Source organism: Pimephales promelas, chromosome 9 (genome assembly GCF_988280905.1).
Source record: "Pimephales promelas chromosome 9, fPimPro1.hap1.1, whole genome shotgun sequence".
Classification (NCBI taxonomy): domain Eukaryota; kingdom Metazoa; phylum Chordata; class Actinopteri; order Cypriniformes; family Leuciscidae; genus Pimephales; species Pimephales promelas.
Genome location: NC_142777.1, coordinates 879475 through 903365, shown reverse-complemented (window position 1 = coordinate 903365; position 23891 = coordinate 879475). Strand labels below are relative to the sequence as shown.

The window sequence follows — 23891 nt, the reverse complement described above, 5'->3', positions numbered from 1 at the left end:
AAAAACGACAGTGGTACCCCTTACGTTTTTTTTTTTTGGGGCGAAAAATTAAGTTTCTCCAATCTTCCCAAATTCTGATAGAGGGCCATGAGACTTAGACCTGAGTGCAAAAATGGAGGCTCTAGCCCCTTCCAGAGCTGAGATATCGAAACTCAAAAATTCGGCCCGAAAAAAAAAACGACAGTGGTACCCCTTACGTTTTTTTTTTTTGGGGGCGAAAAATTAAGTTTCTCCAATCTTCCCAAATTCTGATAGAGGGCCATGAGACTTAGATCTGAGTGCAAAAATGGAGGCTCTAGCCCCTTCCAGAGCTGAGATATCGAAACTCAAAAATTCGGCCCGAAAAAAAAAACGACAGTGGTACCCCTTACGTTTTTTTTTTGGGCGAAAAATTAAGTTTCTGCAATCTTCCCAAATTCTGATAGAGGGCCATGAGACTTAGACCTGAGTGCAAAAATGGAGGCTCTAGCCCCTTCCAGAGCTGAGATATCGAAACTCAAAAATTCGGCCCCAAAAAAAAAACGACAGTGGTACCCCTTACGGTTTTTTTTTGGGCGAAAAATTAAGTTTCTCCAATCTTCCCAAATTCTGATAGAGGGCCATGAGACTTAGACCTGAGTGCAAAAATGGAGGCTCTAGCCCCTTCCAGAGCTGAGATATCGAAACTCAAAAATTCGGCCCGAAAAAAAAACGACAGTGGTACCCCTTACGTTTTTTTTTTGGGCGAAAAATTAAGTTTCTCCAATCTTCCCAAATTCTGATAGAGGGCCATGAGACTTAGACCTGAGTGCAAAAATGGAGGCTCTAGCCCCTTCCAGAGCTGAGATATCGAAACTCAAAAATTCGGCCCGAAAAAAAAACGACAGTGGTACCCCTTACGTTTTTTTTTTGGGCGAAAAATTAAGTTTCTCCAATCTTCCCAAATTCTGATAGAGGGCCATGAGACTTAGACCTGAGTGCAAAAATGGAGGCTCTAGCCCCTTCCAGAGCTGAGATATCGAAACTCAAAAATTCGGCCCGAAAAAAAAAACGACAGTGGTACCCCTTACGTTTTTTTTTTTGGGGCGAAAAATTAAGTTTCTCCAATCTTCCCAAATTCTGATAGAGGGCCATGAGACTTAGAACTGAGTGCAAAAATGGAGGCTCTAGCCCCTTCCAGAGCTGAGATATCGAAACTCAAAAATCCGGCCTGAAAAAAAAAACGACAGTGGTACCCCTTACGTTTTTTTTTTTTGGGCGAAAAATTAAGTTTCTCCAATCTTCCCAAAACTCTGGATTATTATTGAGGGCCATGAGACTTAGACCTGAGTGCAAAAATAGAGGCTCTAGCCCCTTCCAGAGCTGAGATATCGAAACTCAAAAATTCAGCCCGAAAAAAAAACGACAGTGGTACCCACTGGCGATTCAAGCTGTGACTTATTTATTTGTGTTTAAAAAGGACTTTTTGTTTGTATCAATTAGCTCATCTTCACAGTCCACATATATTTTTAGAAGTTTAAATAGGCAGAGTAAATTGCATTAAAATGGCACAAATGTCATAAGTTAAATTATGAAGAAGCATCTTGACTATTTATGATTTTGAGTCTTAACTGTTTGATTTTAAAAACGGATTAATGTATGCTGAATCAAAGCCAACGTTTCAATTTATATTTTCATCAAGGCCTTGGACATGAATACTGTCTGGGTTGAAAAACACTTTTTGCACATTTTCATACATCACAAGGCATCCTAATGAAATTATTCAGTCATCAGGCCACTCTCTGTGTTACCTGTGTTTGCTTTACTTATTTAAGTCCCCTCTTGTGGTTAAATAAAAACACTCCTGGCAAAGAACAAACTAAGAAATTCAAATTCCAGTATCTCTAACAAATTATATCAAAGCTAAATAATAACATAAACTAAGCTCTCTAACAAATTATATCAAAGCTAAATAATAACATAAACTAAGCATGTAAAGAACAACAAATATTTTGTTTTGTTTTTCTCACAAACTTAGTTTTTTTCTTTTGCTTTTACAGATACACTTTTGAATAAGGTCCTATCTTTAAGCATGTTGGTTTGTCCTGTTGGATTTCTGTGTTTTCATGTAACCACAAGATGGTGCCTCAATTACTCAGGTAACAATACAGGTGACACAGATGATGAGCTGACGACTGATGCATGTTATTCTACAGGATGAGTTAAGAGCAGTTTAATTTTGCTAATCTAATCTAACTTGTGAAGTGACAAGGACTTAAATCCACTACAAGAAAATAGTTCTTAGAAAATATTTACCCTATCCTGACCATAATTACTGATTAAAAATAGACATGTTAAAATAACCAGAGATACTTGAGGACTCGGTTAGGACTGTTTTTAACAGGATAGACACCTTTATTTGACAGTTATGAGACAGGAAATCATGGGAGAGAGAGAGGATGTGACATGCAGCAAAGGACCGGGATTTGATCCATGGTCGGCTGCGTACATATACGCATTTAACTTCGCTATGCCATGGCCACCCCACTCTAGCTTTGTGTCCCATCTTGGCCACCCCCCAAAAAATGTCCTGGATACGCCACTGGTGGTACCCCTTACGTTTTTTTTTGGGCGAAAAATTAAGTTTCTCCAATCTTCCCAAATTCTGATAGAGGGCCATGAGACTTAGACCTGAGTGCAAAAATGGAGGCTCTAGCCCCTTCCAGAGCTGAGATATCGAAACTCAAAAATTCGGCCCGAAAAAAAAACGACAGTGGTACCCCTTTTTTTTTTTGAGCGAAAAATTAAGGTACCACTGTCGTTTTTTTTTTTTACGGTCGAATTTTTGAGTTTCGATATCTCAGCTCTGGAAGGGTCTAGAGCCTCCATTTTTGCACTCAGGTTTAAGTCTCATGGCCCTCTATCAGAATCCAGAGTTTTGAGAAGATTGGAGAACCTTCATTTTTCGCCCGAAAAAAAAAACGTAAGGGGTACCACTGTCGTTTTTTTTTCGGGTCGAATTTTTGAGTTTCGATATCTCAGCTCTGGAAGGGTCTAGAGCCTCCATTTTTTGCACTCAGTTTTAAGTCTCATGGCCCTCTATCAGAATCCAGAGTTTTGAGAAGATTGGAGAACCTTCATTTTTCGCCCGAAAAAAAAAAACGTAAGGGGTACCACTGTCGTTTTTTTTTTCGGGTCGAATTTTTGAGTTTCGATATCTCAGCTCTGGAAGGGTCTAGAGCCTCCAATTTTGCACTCAGGTTTAAGTCTCATGGCCCTCTATCGGAATCCAGAGTTTTGAGAAGATTGGAGAACCTTAATTTTTCGCCCGAAAAAAAAAAACGTAAGGGGTACCACTGTCGTTTTTTTTTCGGCTCGAATTTTTGAGTTTCGATATCTCAGCTCTGGAAGGGTCTAGAGCCTCCATTTTTGCACTCAGGTTTAAGTCTCATGGCCCTCTATCAGAATCCAGAGTTTTGAGAAGATTGGAGAACCTTCATTTTTCGGGTCGAATTTTTGAGTTTCGATATCTCAGCTCTGGAAGGGTCTAGACTCTAGAGCCTCCATTTTTGCACTCAGGTTTAAGTCTCATGGCCCTCTATCAGAATCCAGAGTTTTGAGAAGATTGGAGAACCTTCATTTTTCGCCCGAAAAAAAAAAACGTAAGGGGTACCACTGTCGTTTTTTCTTCGGGTCGAAATTTTTGAGTTTCGATATCTCAGCTCTGGAAGGGTCTAGAGCCTCCATTTTTGCACTCAGGTTTAAGTCTCATGGCCCTCTATCAGAATCCAGAGTTTTGAGAAGATTGGAGAACCTTAATTTTTCGCCCGTAAAAAAAAACCGTAAGGCGTACCACTGTCGTTTTGTTTAGGTTTAAGTCTCATGGCCCTCTATCAGAATGTTAAAGGATGTATAGGCCAAACCAGGTGTTATCAAAATCCCGATATTGACACGGATCCATCACAACATGTCTTCATATTAGGGACTGAAGTGAGTGTTGGCAGTCAGATGCTGGAGGAGTGGAGGAACGGATGTGAAGAGGACACAATCAGCGCCAACACGCACTCATCCACATAAACACTGCTGGGCTTATTACACACAGCACTGATCTGGCACTGCACTACTGTGTACTAGACCAGACAGCAGGTGCACACGCACGCAAACACACACACACACACACACACACCGCAGTCAGTGTGTGAATCTCATCAAAACCAGATCCTGGTCACACTTCACCCCAAAATATAAAGCAGGAAATATAAAGACTTAGTCCTGAGTGCCAAAATGGAGGCTCTAGATCCTTCCAGAGCTGAGATATTGAGATATTTATAATGGCATAAATGCTACGTGGGATCTCAATATCTCAGCTCTGGAAGGGTCTAGAGCCTCCATTTTTGCATTCAGGTTTAAGTCTCGTGGCCCTCTATCAGAATCCAGAGTTTTGAGAAGATTGGAGAACCTTAATTTTTCTCCCGAAAAAAAAAATGAAAGGGGTACCACTGTCGTTTTTTTTTTCGGGTCGAATTTTTGAGTTTCGATATCTCAGCTCTGGAAGGTTCTAGAGCCTCCAATTTTGCACTCAGGTTTAAGTCTCATGGCCCTCTATCGGAATCCAGAGTTTTGAGAAGATTGGAGAACCTTAATTTTTCGCCCGAAAAAAAAAAACGTAAGGGGTACCACTGTCGTTTTTTTTTCGGCTCGAATTTTTGAGTTTCGATATCTCAGCTCTGGAAGGGTCTAGAGCCTCCATTTTTGCACTCAGGTTTAAGTCTCATGGCCCTCTATCAGAATCCAGAGTTTTGAGAAGATTGGAGAACCTTCATTTTTCGGGTCGAATTTTTGAGTTTCGATATCTCAGCTCTGGAAGGGTCTAGACTCTAGAGCCTCCATTTTTGCACTCAGGTTTAAGTCTCATGGCCCTCTATCAGAATCCAGAGTTTTGAGAAGATTGGAGAACCTTCATTTTTCGCCCGAAAAAAAAAAACGTAAGGGGTACCACTGTCGTTTTTTCTTCGGGTCGAAATTTTTGAGTTTCGATATCTCAGCTCTGGAAGGGTCTAGAGCCTCCATTTTTGCACTCAGGTTTAAGTCTCATGGCCCTCTATCAGAATCCAGAGTTTTGAGAAGATTGGAGAACCTTAATTTTTCGCCCGTAAAAAAAAACCGTAAGGCGTACCACTGTCGTTTTGTTTAGGTTTAAGTCTCATGGCCCTCTATCAGAATGTTAAAGGATGTATAGGCCAAACCAGGTGTTATCGAAATCCCGATATTGACACGGATCCATCACAACATGTCTTCATATTAGGGACTGAAGTGAGTGTTGGCAGTCAGATGCTGGAGGAGTGGAGGAACGGATGTGAAGAGGACACAATCAGCGCCAACACGCACTCATCCACATAAACACTGCTGGGCTTATTACACACAGCACTGATCTGGCACTGCACTACTGTGTACTAGACCAGACAGCAGGTGCACACGCACGCAAACACACACACACACACACACACACCGCAGTCAGTGTGTGAATCTCATCAAAACCAGATCCTGGTCACACTTCACCCCAAAATATAAAGCAGGAAATATAAAGACTTAGTCCTGAGTGCCAAAATGGAGGCTCTAGATCCTTCCAGAGCTGAGATATTGAGATATTTATAATGGCATAAATGCTACGTGGGATCTCAATATCTCAGCTCTGGAAGGGTCTAGAGCCTCCATTTTTGCATTCAGGTTTAAGTCTCGTGGCCCTCTATCAGAATCCAGAGTTTTGAGATGATTGGAGAACCTTAATTTTTCGCCCGAAAAAAAAAAAAAAACGAAAGGGGTACCACTGCCGTTTTTTTTTTCGGGTCGAATTTTTGAGTTTCGATATCTCAGCTCTGGAAGGGTTTAGAGCCTCCATTTTTGCACTCAGGTCCAAGTCTCGCGGCCCTCTATCAGAATCCAGAGTTTTGAGAAGATTGGGGAAACTTAATCCCCCCCCCCCCCAAAAAAAAAAAAACATAAGGGGTAACACGGTGGGGTTTTTTTCTGGTTGATATTTTGAGTTTCGACATCTCAGCTCTGGAAGGGTCTAAAGCCTCCATTTTTGCACTCAGGTATAAGTCTCATGGCCGTCTATCAGAATACAGAGTTTTGAGAAGATCGGGGATACTTAATTTTTCGCCCAAAAAAAAAACCGTAAGGGGTAACACTGTCGGGTTTTTTTCGGGTCGAAATTGAGTTTCGATATCTCAGCTCTGGAAGGGTCTACAGCCTCCGTTTTTTCAATCTTTTCATTTCTTTTCAAATATTCTCCAATCTATTCCCCACTCAATAAATTGCAAGTGGGATTTTGTCCACTTGCAGCTTATTGCATGAAGGCCGGGGTTAGTAGTTTTAAAAAAATAGTGCGTTATTGGAGAAATAGTGGGTTTGTGGACAGTGGAATTATGGGATGGCGGTTGGTGCCACGGACTTTTCATCGGACTTTTCATCATTAAAGTATAGACCAACAAATTTTATGTTTATTAATTTATTTCATGTTGGTACATATTTGGGAAGTACACCTTTTTTGACCTGATGTCCATTGGAATGGACAAAAAAAAAATCACAATGAAAGCAAGTATATAATTTCTTTTCATTTGTTTTCATTTATAGAAACCTCATGAGCTGGGAAAATGTACTTTTATATTTTTCAGAAACTTGAAACATAATTCAGGTCTGAGGGGGTTAACGCTTATCCCTGTGATGATGAGTTTTGAGTTTGTATTATTTAGCTGAATGAGGACATCCCGTTTTCCAGATATAACTTGGCACTGATTTGTTCCATAACACAAAAAATGCTTGCATATCTCTTGTAATTTGGCGTCATTTCGTCTATGGCTTTATTGAGCCATCATCATCACTGAAAGCTTTGCTCACGGAAATGCTTGTTGTGAATTTGAGGTAAACTTAATGATCCGTAGCAAATTCATGTTTTGGTGTTTTTGCAAAAAAAAAAAATAATAATAATGATAATAATTCCTATGTTGGGAGGACTCTGTGCCAGGGGGGTTCGGGGGCCCCCGCAAGAAAATTTTGGACATTTTAAGGTTAAATGCATCAATCTCATGAACTAGTTATGGGAGTCTCAGTCTGCATTACATTATCAATGGTGTTTTAGGATGCCAAACAATTATTATAATAATGTAATAATGATTTATAGTTATTCCTATGACGTACTTTAAAATCCATTTATAGCCTATAAATGTATGTAAATGAAAATGAATATTTCAAAAGTATATTTTAACCTACATTAGGAAAAATAAAATACTTTTGTCCTAATTTCTTCACTTGCAAGAAATAAACCCTTGAGCTTTTATTTAGGAGAAAACACCAGCAGCCTGACCATGATGATCGCGTGAGCAAAGTAATCACGCAGCAAAAACTGGATGCTATTCTAATGTCAGTTATTATAATGGCGCAACGCCATAACATGGTTTCAATTTTAGTTCGTTGGCAAAATATAACGCTAGAGATCTTAATGTTAGGTTTTACATTTTACATCTTTACATCTGTGTTTCGAAAAGGGAGAAGAGAGAGTTCGGCAAGGCGGATTCGAACTCGCGTTCAGCGCATCAAAAAGCTTTCAAGCACTTCACACCCTACGACCCACGACACTGAGGCTGTTTCAAGACGAGTGTCGTTTTGCTGTAAAGACAGGCACTAGTGCAAATATATGCTCCGTTATAGAAAATGTAAAAAATGTATTATTATTTTTTTTTAAATGTATTGTTGTCTATATAAAACATAACTGCAATGCTTGGGTCTGAATTCCTCATTATTATAGCTCCACAGGCCCCTTTTCTAATGTGCGTCTTTGAGCGACCCGTTTCAAAGCGGCCCCTTTAAATAAAAAGGAGATGCGTCACACCCCGCCCGCTCTCGGTTCAACTCCCCACGTTCAGCCATTATTGTAGTTTGATTAGAGATATACGATTATATACGATACCTTCAAAGAACATTTTTATTCACACGTTATAATGTCAACAACAGAAGACTTGTCCATCAAGCCTTACATATTCGAGCCAGAGCGAGCGAGTCGATAAAGACGATGACGAACCTGCAGAACAACCTCTTCATCATATGGATGTATTGATATGTGAGTCAACTGTTTTGTGTTATTAGTGAAAGTCGACTATTTCTCTTCCCAGATAGCAAACTGACATTGAATCAACGTGGAAACATGACATCGAAACAACGTTGATCAGACATTGTTTTGCTCATCGAATTAACGTTGAACCAACGTCAGACGCGTCATTCGTTCAAAACTAACGGAAAATCAACTTGAAATCAACGTTGTTTCAACGTTATGAAAGCAAACCAATTTTCGATTTTCATTTAGCTTTGAAGAATGCCGCGTCTGACGTTGGTTCAACGTTAATTCGATGAGCAAAATCAACGTCGTTTCCACGTAGATTCAATGTCAGTTTGCTGTCTGGGCTGTTAAAACAAGCACACTGACAAGATAAATGGCTACGGTCAAATCTTACCACAAACAATCTGTATTGATAATATGATACGTTTAGAAAAGCATCAGAAAACACAGCAGCTAAATTGATTGATTGATTGATTTTATTTGACCCTTCTGTTTAAAATATGATACATCTTTGCACCATACATTAAAAGAAACAAAACAAAGTCAGGATAACACAAAAAGGCCTTAGGGCTTATTTCCATTGTGGTCCGGGGGAGGGGGGGGGGGAACAAATCAAGTGGCAACTAATCAAGCATCAATCGTCACACACATATATATATACATACATAAACACATGTACATACACACCTACATATACACACACACATTCATTAAATAGAACCATCAAGACAAAACCATAATATTGTCATACTAAGATTGACATCTGAGCCATTTTTTCAGTGCCAGCTTAAAACCTATTAAACTTCTGATCATCTTTAGATTTCCTGGCAACCTGTTCCACAAGCTTGTTGCCACGTACAAAAAGGACTCTTTACCTGAATTACTCTTAACTCTAGGAGGTACAAAATCAGTAGAGCTGCCCCTGGTGGAGTAGCTGTGAACATCTCTCACTTTATTAAAATAATTATTCAAATATTTGGGGACCACCCCATACACAGTCCTATGTACCATGCACAGGTGAATCTGAGAAACTCGATCTTCTACTTTTAACCACCCAATAGTCTCAAAATGAGAAATATCAAGATGAGATCTCATGGGGAGGTTCAAAATAAGCCTTATACCCCTATGTTGAGCAGTCTGAAGCCTATGTTTCAGGTGCTTTGAGACACCATTGTACCAAGAGCAACACGCATAATCAAAATAAGGCTGAATTAGAGCACTTGCCAGAGTTAACATTGCTCTTTTGTCCAAAAACTTAGAGATTCTTGATAAAAAACGTACTCTTTGATTTACCTTGGGAAGCATCTTTTGCGCTTGGCCCACTCCAGACAGTCCAGCACAACCAAGGTAACTAACTGAGTCCTTTACATTAATCTCACTATCTCCAACTAAAACATTAAAACCAGGGGATCTTCTCAGTTTTATTTTTGACACAAACAGTATTCCGTTTTCCCTAAGTGAAGTGATAGCTTATTGTCTGACATCCACCTGCTGAATTTTGATAGTTCTACACTAAGAGTTCTTTCAACTATGTTTTTATCTTTATGTGAAACCAATAGCGCAGAATCATCTGCATATAAAAAAAGTCCACATGAACATACAGACTTAACCCTCAGGTGCTCTTCGGTCATTTCTGACCGAAAAAATTTATGTTTTGAAATGTTAAAAATCACAGCTTCATCGGAATGTTACGAAACTTGGTGACTTTTATGGCATTGGGTATGTGAACACACCAAAAAATTGAGGTCATGATCCGAGCATGCTAAGTGGTCGTAAAAAAATAGTCACACTTGTGCTCTTCGGTCAAAAATGACCGACCATAGGAAATGAATGGGAAATTGACAAAAACACAAAAACGTTGAGAATTTTTGTGTGTACAATCTACAAATCGGCCACGATTCAGAAAAAAAGTGCTCAGCATTGAAGGGGTGACACTCTAAAACATCAAGAGTGCAAAACAGACATACCCACCCCTACGCACACACATACACACACACTTTTATACACAAAAACACCAATAAATTGTGATTAAAGAAATCTGTTTTGAATATTTAAAAATCACAGCTTCTTCAGAAAATTACGAAACTTGGTGACTTTTACGGCATTGGGTATGTGAACACACAAAAAAATTGAGGTCATGATCCGAGCAATTTAAGTGGTCGTAAAAAAATGAGTCACACTTTTGCATGCCTCTCCATAGAGAGCTATACATGCCATCAAGTGGTTACACCATGATTCTACGCTTTTTCTCTATTCTGTAACCAGATGGTGCTAATTTTCTTCAAAAAGTATTTTTTTTTTCTGAAGGCCTAGACTCTATATTAAACTAAAATACTGCATTAATATTTTTTTGAAGAAAATAATATATATATAGAAAATAATATATATGTTTCTATGGCAAAAATAAACCATAAATGTTGCATAAATATTAATAAATTCATTTAAATTGTCTCAAAATACTAAAGTAAAAAGAATAAATATTATAGAACAAAAATAAATTGCATTGGTTTTACTGGGATGGAGAAAGTTTCATTTTTAGGTGTCCGGTCACTTTTGACCGGGAAGATAACAAGTGTGACTCCGAAACGAAGAGCACCTGAGGGTTAAGGCAAAATGAGCATTGATGAAACTCAAGAACAATAATACTGCAGACGTGTAACGTTACTTCAAAACCAAAACAAAGAAAGACAAAGGTACTGCTAAACCATGACCACCATGTGTTTTAAGAAAGTAAAGTAGTAGCTACTTTATTTTTATTAACGATATTTACAGCTTATTGAAATGCTCTGTTCGTCGTCTCCAAAGACAGAAGGAATTTACCCTCATTCAGACGAAGTCGATCGGCAAACCCTTCTGTATAACGTTACTGGCGGAGGTTGTTGAAGTGGGAATCCTTGAAGTGCTTCAGGTCACTAACGTACATCCAACAACCGAACATTTTGACTTGCCCTCTCGTAACTTCTGCATCATTGAGCTCGGACTACAAAATCGGAGTGAGAAATAATAATGGCGGATTGCTCGAAGTGTTGGACCGGTGGTCAATGTCCTTATTTGACAGTTCCGCTGCAAATACTGTGACGCACTTGCTCAAAAAACGTCATAGAAAACAGAAAAATCTGAACACGTTGAAAAATATGACCAAAACAGAATATAAAGATATAAACGAAGCACCTGAAGAGAATAATTTCATCTTTTCTGTACTTATAAACACTCCAAATATACAACAAAATCCATTTAAGGGCTAAAAAAGTGTCAAAAATTGGCATTTTCTCACTTTTTTCCCCCAGTATTTTCATCTTAACTTCATTGGCAAACAATTATGACATCAGTCAATATGCCATTCTTTTCACCAAACACTATACTCATTCCACAGAAAAAAATGATAAAAATTCAAACAAAATTAATGGATCTGTGATGATTTCACTACTAGTTGGTGATCAACAGACTCAGAACTTCAATAGAGTTTTAGACTATCAAAATTCATAAAAACGTGCTGGATATTTAGCATCATGGCTCTCTTACAAACTCACACACACACACACACACACACACACACACACAAAACGATATAGGCCTATAGCTATATTGGATATCAGACTGTACACAATACTGCACAACAAATGTTCTGTAATATGTAAACATACTACAGTTCATCTCTATTGAGTTAGTGATTTGTCACAAGCTAGTTAGCTAGTAGTAGTAATAATAATAATTACTTTTATTTGTGGGTGTGAATGCACGAGGACAGCAGTAGCCTACCATTAGCAGAAAGAGATGGTCGAAGACGATTAGCGTTTCACAGATAGTAGTATGCGGACAATGTAATATTATTCACATAAGCCTCGAAAGTAGGGTTGGGTATCGGTTGGGTTTAAAGTTTCTAAAGCAACTAACTTGGTGTCGGGCAATCCGAAGTAGTGTGGTGGCAGAGTTATATTAGATTGGTTGTTTCTAAAGTAACTGAAACAAATGTGTGGATGTTTTCTAACGTATTTGACACAGCTGGTGAAGTTGTTATTATAATTCTGTGGAAATTCAGAAGTAATTGAATAGACCCGACGCAGTGTGGCCACAGAATTATTTCACAACTACTGCGTGTTATAAGAGGAGTTTTTAAGCAGTTGTTTCTAAAGTAAACTTTCAAAAAGTGTATGCAGCCAAGTACATAAAACCGATTGTGAAGTTGTAATAATTCTGAGGAAATTCTAAAGTATTGAATAAGACCCGACGCAGTGTGGTCACAGATGGTCACAGAATTATTTCACAACGATTGTTATAGTGTATTAGTGAGTCTGACACCGTGACTCTGTGAAAAACCCGAAGCAGTGAGGTTTTGCCCGACGTATTGTGACAGTGTGATCTATCTATCTATCTATCTATCTATCTATCTATCTATCTATCTATCCAGCATTGTCTGTGAAAAGCTTGAGTAAATATGAGAAGTGATGTATGAAGAAAACATACTAAACATGACCAAATATCACTTGGAAGCCGAATATTTTATTGTGCGTGATTTCTGGTGAAGTTGTAATTTGTGTAAAATTACATATAGGATACAAAAACAAGACAATATTCTCCTGTGAGATGTATACTTCCACTATTGGACATTCTCAGTAGAAGAAAACAGTAATAAACAGCCTATATTTGATATATGAATGTTTTGTATTGCTGCGGGTTGTTCATGTGTGTTCAGTCAGGCCCAGTAGATGAGCGAAGGAGTGCAGCAGGTCCAGGCCCAGATAGGTGTGTGTGAGCGAGCAGACGACACCCAGCCCCGACTGAGCGATCAGAGCCCACAGCATCTTAGCACTGAAGTACAGCGGCTCCAGCCTAACAGAGGACACACACTGACATTACTGACCACACACACATCGACATTAATGACCACACACACCAACATCAACACACACAGCGCTTCACCTGCCCTCAGCTGAATCCGCATAGCCATGGAAGTACAGATACCGGCCATACAGGTACAGGATCCCGAAGACCGCTGCCAATACTAGAGAGAGAGAGAATCATCTTAAAAGACCCTTTATTTTCTTTCTTCGAGTGAAAGTCCTCCTGTAGTCAATCATTTTATCCCCTTAAAACTCAACTTTGATCACCAAAATGACACATTTAAAAGTTTATTTCCTTAAAAAAAAGTCTTTATGCCTTAAAATATCTTGAATGTAACTCGACACCCTTGCCTCATTTAGAATGTGTGGTTCTATGAATATGCAAATGAGCCCCGCCCCCACTCACTCACTCACTGGTTGTCGATCACACGTTGATCTGATTGGTTACAAGGTGGTTTGTGACGTCAGAAACACCAGCATGTTTTTTTGGTTCACTGCAGTTTTAAGGAGGAAATACTCAGCAATGCTGTCCACTTATCAACTTACACATGGTGTGTGTTAAAGCAGATTAAACACACCACGAAAAACATAAACAACATTAATTGGATTTACACCACAGGGGGACTTTAAATGTTCTTCATGGAACCACAGATGCCAATCAACAAGCTTATGAGAGTGTAATAGTAGAGCCATTCCACCGAAAGGGTGACATTTCTGTCCCCAGGACCTTATATGTATAAAATTGAATGAAAATTATCTCTAAAATACATTTTATTATTAAGCAAAATGTCATGCACATTTAGCTAACTACAAATTTAAAACGTATAATTAAAAACATGAACAAAAACGACAGAACACTAAAAAAATAGCATTTTCTGCATGTCCCAACTCTCTAAGAAGTTTATTCAAGTGTGCCATTAGTATACTTCTTTTAAACTAAAAATAAGAAAGTATACTTTCAGTTTATTTTTCCTGTACTTCTCAGAAATATACTTCAAATTACACTTAAGTGTTCTTGAGTTATACTGAGAGAAAAGCAAGTATATTTGTCCTGTTCTTGTACTCAATCTTTTGATCCAGACATATTTAAAAGTATAATTAAGTATTGAAAGTATACTTGTATAAGTATTACAGTAAAAAAAGTAAACTACTAGTATACCCATAAATTCACTTGCAGTACACATGAGATACATAATTATGAACTAATTGTGCAGACTTATAGTACACTTAAACATATACTTTTATGTTCTAAAAGTGGGCCAATTTAGTCCCAAGCGGTATTAAAATAGTACACTTACAAGTTTACTACTACATAGTGACATTAGTATACTTACTACATAATGTATACTTAAAAATATACTTGAACATTACTTAAGTATACTACATAAAATGAACTTGAAATATACTTCTTTTTCATAAGGGTATCTCTAAACTTTGCCATGAAATATTATGATTAAAATCCTTCAGAAATCAGATTTTTCTTGCTTTAAAATGAAAAAAGAAAAAAACATTTGATCTAATATTTTAGATAAAATACAGATTTTAGTCATGTCCCTAGGTTTACACTCAGTCCTGTTACACTATTACATCCCCCCGCTGAATAACGTGGAATATTCCACAAGACACATTTTCAACAGTGAGTTTCATCATCTGGATCTTCTGAAGGCAATGGGCCGACTATAAGTCACTCCTCTCATTTTCGATTCTGTATATTTGATGAAATTGTAACTATGAGAAGGTCAATCTCAACATACAGTCCTGTTATCTAAACGTTTTCTTAGATTTAATTGTTTTATTTTAAAAATAATAACTTTTGGTAATGGCTCATTGTCCTCACGCTATTAGCATCAATGCTATGTGGCCATATGGCATATATTTGATAACTTTTTGCTTAAAAACTCAATCCTGTTACCTACAGTCCTGTTACTATTTGTTTATTTTTCTTAAAAAATAAATAAAATTAAACCACTATTTTTATCATTTTTGTTCGGCCCATAATTTATACAATTATTTAATGAATTAACTCTAAAAAAAAAATATAAGCTTGAGGCTTCGGTCGTCTTTAAAATGAAAAAAATGCCTTTGTGTTTTTTATATCAAAATACACCTTGCTTTAATAGTGATTTTATTGGCACAAATATAATTTTGTTGAACATATAACCAACAGTTTCTTTAAAATAAACACTTTCTTGTGGGGAATCAATTGACATGCTTCTAAACTTGCTTTTTAAATGACACATGATTTTTGGTAACAGGATTGAGAAAACATGCGTCCATATTTTGCTTGAACCTTGTAAAAAATAAATAAAGTTGCCTGAGATTGACCAATACAAATTTTGTATAGTTAAATATGTGTAGTATTAGATTTAATGTTGAAAAAGATCAAAAATAAAGTTTATTTTTGAAGAGTAACTGTGAAGCTTGTTTTGATCTATCATTGATCAGCAGTTTATGTCAGGTGTGTTTCACTCGTTTAGATCTGAACGGAAGAGTTTTTAACGAGAACAACAGGACTGCACTGTTTTGCACAAACATTTTCAAAGTATGTTTTGTGTCCATGCAAATGTGAGGTGTGTAATGTCAGATTATGGTGGAAGTCCGTGTGAGATGAGAGCTGTTTAATCTAAATAAATTTAATATAGTCGACCACAGTAACAAGGCAGGTATTATTGTACACTTCTAACAAGGGAAAGTTCCTCTTTCTAGACCAGCCTCGGGCCGTTTGCTGGACTTACCATCCGTCAACTTCCTTAAACCCCTCTAAACCTGTCAGAACTGACCAAACATCCTGGCTTTTCACTCAAATGAACATCAGATGAACAATAAATGCTCTCTGTTACTGTAAATAAATCAAGACGTTTTGAGGCCGGTGTGTTTCTGTCAAATGCAATAATATTCCAGGAAAACATGCCAGCGTGACTAGCTTAGGTTTCACATTTCAGAGCTTCAGTGACTTTAGCTTGATTTGTTCACTGCAAACAGCTGAAATGAGCCAACACATCTGATTTCCAATGAATAATCTCCATTACGGCGGGATTTGAGCTAGTCTTATTCATACCATGAAATGTTGTATTGCTAATACCAAAAATATTTTGCGGTCGGGGAAATTATTAATAAATAAATAAATAAAATGTTCCCAATTGAGCCAAGAAATTATGTGAAATAATTTGTATCCTTATTTTAAAGGTGGAATACCTAAGATTTTTTGCATTAAAATATCCCAAAATCACAAGGCCAGAGTTATATCTTTAGTTAAGATGATAACTTACAATATTCCAAATGTTTCAAACAACGTTTAAATCGCGAGAAAATTTAGATTTTAACCGAGGAAACGGGGCGTGTGTCGCCAGTCAATCACGTCATATCCGCGTTACCTCGGTTTCCGCTCGTACTGCGTGTAGTCCTGGACAAATGCGGAAGTTGTAGTTGTGCGTTAGCGTCTAGCAAGCAGCAAACGTCAGCTTGTTTAGCGATTCATAAACGCAAACGTCAACGAACGGGTCAACAAAACGACCCAGAGAAATAAAACCAGCTCAACATCGGTGTGGCATTTCCTAAATGGAGAGAACTTCGTGAAAAACTCGAACTAGAAAGAGACGCCGATCTTGCATGTGTTTTACTCGACAGGTGACGTGATTCACCGTGTTCTGTGTTCAAATTTCATGTCAGTAAACCATGCGAAACAATTAGTATTCTTGTTATCTATCTATACGATGTGAAAAATCGTAAGGTCATATTCACCGCGAATACTGTTGGCTGTATCTTAGAAAACGACGTTTATCTGAAAAGTGTTTCAAGCTCTCCCCTAACGTCTGTGATAACTTGTTTACTTTTCTTGCGGTTATTTCAGTTTAATGTTTAACGCAACGTTTATAGAAATCGAACTTTATCTCATCCACGACAACTAATTTTCGATTCCCGTCTGACTGATTTATCCACGGTGGAGTTGAAAACAACAGTTCCCATCATTCCGCGTTCCACGACGTCGTCATCAAGCAAAGCCGTTGTTGTTGTTTTGAATGTAGCGCCCTCTAGCTGCATAAAATCTTACGTATTGTAGCTTTAAGGCTTTTCTCTGAATTGTGAGATATATTGTCTTTATTACTCACAATTACGAGTTTAAAGAAGTCATTCTGACTGTATAACTTGTAATAACTAGGCTATAAAATTTTCAGTTTATGCCTTGCAATTCTGACTTTATAACAATTTCCGAGTTTGTATCACGCAATTATGACTTTATAACTCAGAATTGCGACTTTATATGGTAAATGGACTGCATTTATTGTATATAGCGCTTTCACAGACCCAATGGCCACCAGAGCGCTGTACATTTGCCTCACAATGTTTATTTTTTTCACGGCTTTGAGCCGGTCGTGGTCGTCGGTCGCTTTGTAAACAACCTACATGAACCACTGAGCCACTGCCGCCCCAGTATATCAAAAAGTCAGAATTGTGAGATAAAAAGTCACAATTACGTTTTTTTTATTCAGTATCGGAAACTTGTTCTTCTTTGAAAAGAAGCCGTCAGTAGTCTACCTGATGATGATGATGATGAAGGTCGAGAGAGACTCACCTTGACTGAAGAAGACTCCAGCCAGCCACAGTGAGAAGATGAAAATGGGGAAATACTCTGAACAGTTCGCTCTGGAAAAGCAAGATAAAGACAGACATGAGACAAAACCTCTCATCACTCGTATCGTGTGTGTGATATATCGTGTGTGTGTGACTCACTGGGCTCGGAAGACCCGGTCAAACTCGGGCGGGCCGCTGGTGGCGGGTGGAGAGACTGAGTACTTGCGGCGCGCGTAGATCACCTTCAGGGAGAAGTACGCTGAGGGAAACAGGGAATACACGTGTTATTACCTACCGTCTATGGTTATCACACGGACGGTGGAATGCTTGACTCTGATTGGTCAATCGCTCCATCCAGCGGTGTGATGTTCCTAGATAACAGCCGCTGAACACAGAAACACAGGCTCATCCGGGTCACTGCAGTCCTCAGCGCTACACACTCGCCAGGAACGGGTTTACCACGTGGAAGTTTTGCATTCGGTGAGATGATAAAATCAATAATAAAAATCGAATCAATATTTTGTGTACAGTTATTTAATTATGCCACCCAGTATCGTGGACTGGGCCGCGGCGGCGGCCATTTTGTGTCCATTCTTTTGTACACTGTTACAGACAGGTAAGATTTTGAAACAGTTTAATCTGAAGTCAATATCTCTGATCTCCATAATTATTAATATGTTGAAATGCTGTTTAATAAGTGTATGACTGTATACCGTATCTCTAAAAGGGATACTCCACTTTTTTTTGGAAATAGGCTCATTTTACAACTCCCCCAGAGTTAAACAGTCGAGTTTTACGATTTTCGAATCCATTCAGAAGATTTTCTGATATTTAGAAGAATATCAGTAACCAGATCGTTTCTGGTCTCATTGACTTCCATAGTAGGAAAAAAATATACTATGGAAGTCAATGAGACCAGAAACTGTCTGGTTACTGATATTCTTCTAAATATCTAAAAATCGGCTGAATACAATCGAAAACGGTAAAACCCAATTGTTTAACTCTGCGGAAGTGGTAAAATGAGCCTATTTCCAAAAAATGTGGAGTATTCCTTTAAATATCCGTCTAGTTTGAACTCGCCGCTGAAACTCTCTCCACACAAGCTTTGCATTTAAAGACCTAATCAAATATTTCAACTCAGATCAATATTTTGTGTTTAATTATAAATAAGTAAATTTACTTATGTGGCAAGCAGCCGTGTAATAATATAATAATAATTGTATAATTAATTATCCTTTACATATACCGGCTTCAACACAGATTTTAACTTAAAATTATAAAACGGGTAGTTCCGGTCCTTGAATCTGATTGGTTAAACCGTGTTCGATCGAAAATTACTCAACAAACACACACCTGTGACCGCATTACATTCGTATTACTGCGCAACTGCCGTTGATTTGTTGCTGCCCTTTGGTTGCTGCATTTGTTTGGAACTACATTGCTTGGCGGAGGAATAAATGTGTAATACCGTTATATTTTTTGCAGCTGGTGTTTATTATATGAATAAAATAAACATTAAAATGAATATTTCTATGGAGTAACCGTTTTATAAAAGCAATAGGCCCCTAGAAACGGCTTCAATGGGCTTATTACTTTATTGCTTAAGTTAAGGCAAACAAATCTCTAACACACATTGCGAAATATCCCGGTCTAAAACCGGGTGTTTGGTCTTTAATTCAAATATCCCGCAGCAGCTGTCAGACATTCGCCTGAGAAGCAACAACATATTAAAACTCTTTTCAGTGTATCTGATATTATTTTTTCTTCTGACAATTCTTAAAGGGATAGTTCATAATTCTATCATACAATAACACGTACAATAATTAACTAGCCTACTTAGAATTAATTTTTGTTTTTTCCCCCAACATAATTTAATCACTCGTGTTACGTTATGCACTGTGAACTAACATAAAAAAATACATAATTGTTTGTTCATTAGCTAACTAACGTTAAGAAAGATAGCCTAATAGCTACGACATCAATGTATTGCGTTAGTTCATGTCATTTCATTAATTAATGAACTTTTCGATATTTTGATAAAAACGTCTCAGTATTGTTATCAACTACCAAAACGATCTTTAAAATACCATCTTTTGTGCCATATATAAATGGATAGTTTACTCACCCTCATATCGTTTAAGTACACAAGAACACGTGATAAAATAAGTTTGTCCAACTAACTTCCAAGCCTTATTTTGACGTTCAACTCTAACTGTTTTATTCTGTAATATTCCCTTTGTTCACTCGTTTCAAGGCTAATCCTCTAATATATCCTAAGCCTACAAGACAAGATGATTGTTTATGATGATGAGTTTAGTCAGTTTAAAGTCCAACCATCACATGATTGAGCAACATTGTGTTCCTTCTTCAAATTATTACACATATACCTACTTGAAAGAGTTAAAGTTGCTCAAGCACTTATATAAACTGAGCAGACTGACTAACATTGATTTGACCAGCCCATAATTACCTTGCTCCATCAATCCCAGCACTGTGACGGCCGCGACCAACACGACCTGATCCAGCATCACTCCTGCGGACAGGGACATCATACGGGTGTGTGTGTGTGTGTGTGTGTGTGTGTCCAAACCACACGCCCTGGCTCTTCCTTCACTTATACCAGCATGACTAGATTGGGCGGGTCACAGATATTACCCACATTACATCACTAATAGTATTTTGTCAGTATATACAAATTAAAATTTTACATGTCTTTCATTACAATAAACAAAATTCTGTAAGTTTAAGTTCACTTTTTACAACTTGTGTCACTGCGAAGTCGAGATTTACCAGTTTAAGATGGAAACGTACTGTAATTTTCAGGTCTATGCTCATATTGAATAAATGGATTATAAATACTGCACAATGTAACACCATAAAATTCCCCTGAAAGGACAAAATATTACATAGAAAACATAATCAAAATAAAATACTATTAATATTATTATTAATATGACTGACAGACGGAGCTCCTTTAAAAAGCACAAATGATTCAAAACATGCCTAAATAAACACACCAAACAAGGTCATTTCTAGAGAACTATATTTACATAATACTCTTGTTTTACAGAGAACCATAATAAAAAGTATAAAATACTTACAAAAATTTGCAACAATGTACATATAAAAATAAGATCTATCTTCTCCTGAACAATAGAAACTGCATACATACAAAAAAATATATATATATAAATATACAAAAAAATCCTGTCACAGAATCAGCGATGAAGTGAGAGTTAACCCTAACCAACAGGAACGTCACCCCTCTTACCAACACACACGTCTACAACTACGGGTCTCTCGAACTCAACTGCAGGAAGAAATAAAATAATATTAAAGTGTAGTGTAACATAAGAAAGTGTAATGATGAGATGTCCACTGGAGAAGTGTAGAGTTCATCAGATCTCATCTACACTCGACACTTGATCAAACATCTACTTTCTAAACTCACTCAATCCATGTGTTTTAAAGAAACTACAGACGAGTTTACTCCCTAATGCCTTCTGTTCTCCAGTGGAACTATGATCATACACACAGTTTTCTGATCCTGAAGGGCCACATGTGTGTGTGTGTGTGGATGCCAATGGAGGCTCAGCACTCCTCATTCAAACTCTCAACCGTTGACCAGCCAAAAATGCATAAAAAAGTTTCCGTTTTAATTAATGATAAATGATAAGCCACCCCTTTAAAACTAACGAATGGTCATGAATCGCTCAGGTGGCCCTCCAGGAGCAGGACTGGCCCGCCAGCGCACCGCCTCACGAGTTATCGGGTCAACTATTGCTTTAGACTCTGTAAAGCACATCTTCAAGAGTGCAAGTTTCAGGCCTGTGGGTCATCGCGCACACTCACAGGTTCAGTAGTAGAGCGCTGTCTTACACGAACACTCCGTGCCCTCCTCACTGGTGACTGGCCAACAGCTCGTCTATGTCGTCCATCCACTCTTGGGTCGACTGGTTCTTCAGCAGCGAGTCCACCAGATCGGTCTCCGCAGGGAACCCGGCTAAGCCGGCTCCTGATTGGCTGTTGTAGCTGAACTGGAGCTGCTGATTGGCTGACCGGTTGAGCTGGTAGGCCTGGTTGCACTGGAGAGCCGTGGTGCGGTTGGGTCCGGCCTGCGTCTGGCTGAAGGGCCCCAGATCCGGCAGAACCTGCTGGGGTTGGCTCGGCACCTGCGCCTGCTGGGGCGTCTGCTGTTGGGGCAGATTTGTCCGTTGTTGGCTCATACTGGGCATCATCTGTGCAGGGTTCATGCGACCCGCCCCACTGCCGCCCATGCCCCCCTGAGGGAACGGGGCGCTGTTGGGAAGCTTGGGTAATCTGGCCTGCATGTGGAAGCCGGGCTGGAGAACTGGGTGCTGCTGGGAAGCCTGTGTTTGCCAGGACTGGGCTTGAGTGGGCAAGGCACCCTGGAGACCGCTGGGCATAGCATTAGCCATGGCGTTGGGAAGTCGTGCTAGCTGCTGCTGCTGCTTCATCATGGCGGCGTTGGGCTGGCTCTTGAGGTGCTGCTGCGCCGCTAGCACGCTCTGCCGGTACGCGCTGGACATGTTGGACACTTGCGCCCTCTGCTGGCCGGGGTGCATGGGCATGTTACCGTAGAGCACTTGCTGCACGTCGAGACCGCCCGCGCAGGACTGGAGACTCATGTCTGCCTGACCGGCGGCCGGAGAGGGCCCGGCCGTCGGGACTGCGCTCCCCATTCCCATCATGCTTTGCGTCTGAGAGAACATCCGCTGCGTCCCGGGGGCGTTGACGTTTCCTATTGGTTGAGACGGACCTGAAACAGAGTAGACCGCACTCGCGATTAGAGACAGCAAGAAAATAATCAATAAAGCAATAAAGTTGCGAATGAAGTTGCCGTGTTCTTTATTGTGATTCGGCACAAGTCCGTACCGATACTGTGTTGTGTTGCGTGCGATGCTGGAGAAGGGTTCGCTGTCATTATACAGTACGAGAGAGAAATAAAAACTACCACTAATGCCTCGTGGAGTTTGTTTTTTACATGTCAGATGTGGATTTAAAGCGCACCGTGAAACGCTACAGTACACTACCGTACGCGCTTTAAATCTAACACCGTGTCCTAACTACATGCGACGCGATAAAATTCCAGCGACAGCAAGCGGGTCTGTCCACACTAGACGCGACGCGGCTGTGAGACGCCACACTCAAAAATCACAGCCATGCAGAACAGCGTGTGGGTGTTGGCCCGCACTCGCATTGGAAATGGGTAAGGACATAATCAAATCAAGAAATAACATTATTAAAAAAATCAAAACATTAAAGGGTTAGTTCACCCAAAAATCAAAATTAAGTCATTAATTACTCACCCCCATGCTGTACCAACCCCGTAAGACCTTCGTTCATCTTCGGAGCACAAATGAAGATATTTTTTGATTAAATTTGAGAGCTGTATAACTACCACATTGGCTCCTAAGGGACTGCCTCTTGACGGCCCAGAAAGTCAATGAAGAAAATGTTTAAATATCCCAAGTGACTACCGTGGCTCAACTATATGTTTATCAAGCGACGCGAATACTTTTTGCGCGAAAAAACAAACAAAAATAACGAGTTTATTCGACTATTTCTTTTCTTCCTTGTAGGCCAGAAACGAGATTTCCACGACGCATGCGCGAGAACTGAACTGAAGTAGTGTAAGCAGATCGCAGTTCTCGCGCATGCGTCGTGGAAATCTCGTTTCTGGCCTACAAGGAAGAAAAGAAATAGTCGAATAAACTCGTTATTTGTTTTTTCGCACAAAAAGTATTCGCGTCGCTTGATAAACATATAGTTGAGCCACGGTAGTCACTTGGGATATTTAAACATTTTCTTCATTGACTTTCTGGGCCGTCAAGAGGCAGTCCCTTAGGAGTCTATGTGGTAGTTATACAGCTCTCAAATTTAATCAAAAATATCTTCATTTGTGTTCCGAAGACGAACGAAGGTCTTACGGGGTTGGTACAGCATGGGGGTGCGTAATTAATGACTTAATTTTCATTTTTGGGTGAACTAACCCTTTAACAAATTATAGCCAACTCAGAAAAAGAAAACTGAGTAGAAACTTCGCGAGTCGCCGTCGCGTCTGGTTAGGACAAAAACTCTGATTAACATGGAAAAGATACCTGTCGCGGCGTCGTGTGTAGTTAGGACACGGTGTAAGCGTCAAAACAAACTCCACAAGTTCAAGTTACCGTTTCATGATCCACATCCGAAGTGTCACAGCTAACTGTGAAACAGTACAGTACGTGTTTCGATATCATAAGTAGTTCATGTGTAGCCTAGATGCTGCATTAACGGAGAACAGCAGTGTGTTTGAGGCCGCTAACAATAGCACCTCAAGCGGTTAAAACAACGTGACAGAAAATATACACGCAAGTATACCCGACCTTAATGTTTACTGTAAC

The 23891-nt window shown here is 39.1% G+C and overlaps 2 protein-coding genes across 3 annotated transcripts in view; both read right to left on the bottom strand.

Moving 5' to 3' along the window:
* Positions 1–12554: 12554 nt before the first annotated feature.
* On the bottom strand, positions 12555–20089 carry ltc4s (leukotriene C4 synthase). Its single transcript, XM_039653764.2, has 5 exons — positions 19958–20089; positions 17647–17746; positions 17489–17559; positions 12995–13076; positions 12555–12904 (listed from the first exon to the last, which is right to left on the bottom strand). Exons 1-5 carry the CDS (start codon positions 20037–20039, stop codon positions 12754–12756), a joined length of 486 nt encoding a protein of 161 aa, XP_039509698.2. The 5' UTR covers positions 20040–20089; the 3' UTR covers positions 12555–12753.
* Positions 20090–20513: 424 nt separating this feature from the next.
* maml1 (mastermind-like transcriptional coactivator 1) overlaps positions 20514–23891 on the bottom strand; it is a 28259-nt gene continuing 24881 nt past the window's right edge. For both annotated transcript variants that reach the window (XM_039653717.2, XM_039653718.2), the window contains exon 5: positions 20514–22267. In XM_039653717.2, coding sequence (XP_039509651.2) covers positions 21387–22267 — 881 coding nt within the window. In that variant the 3' untranslated portion in view covers positions 20514–21386. The remainder of the gene's footprint in view (positions 22268–23891) is intronic.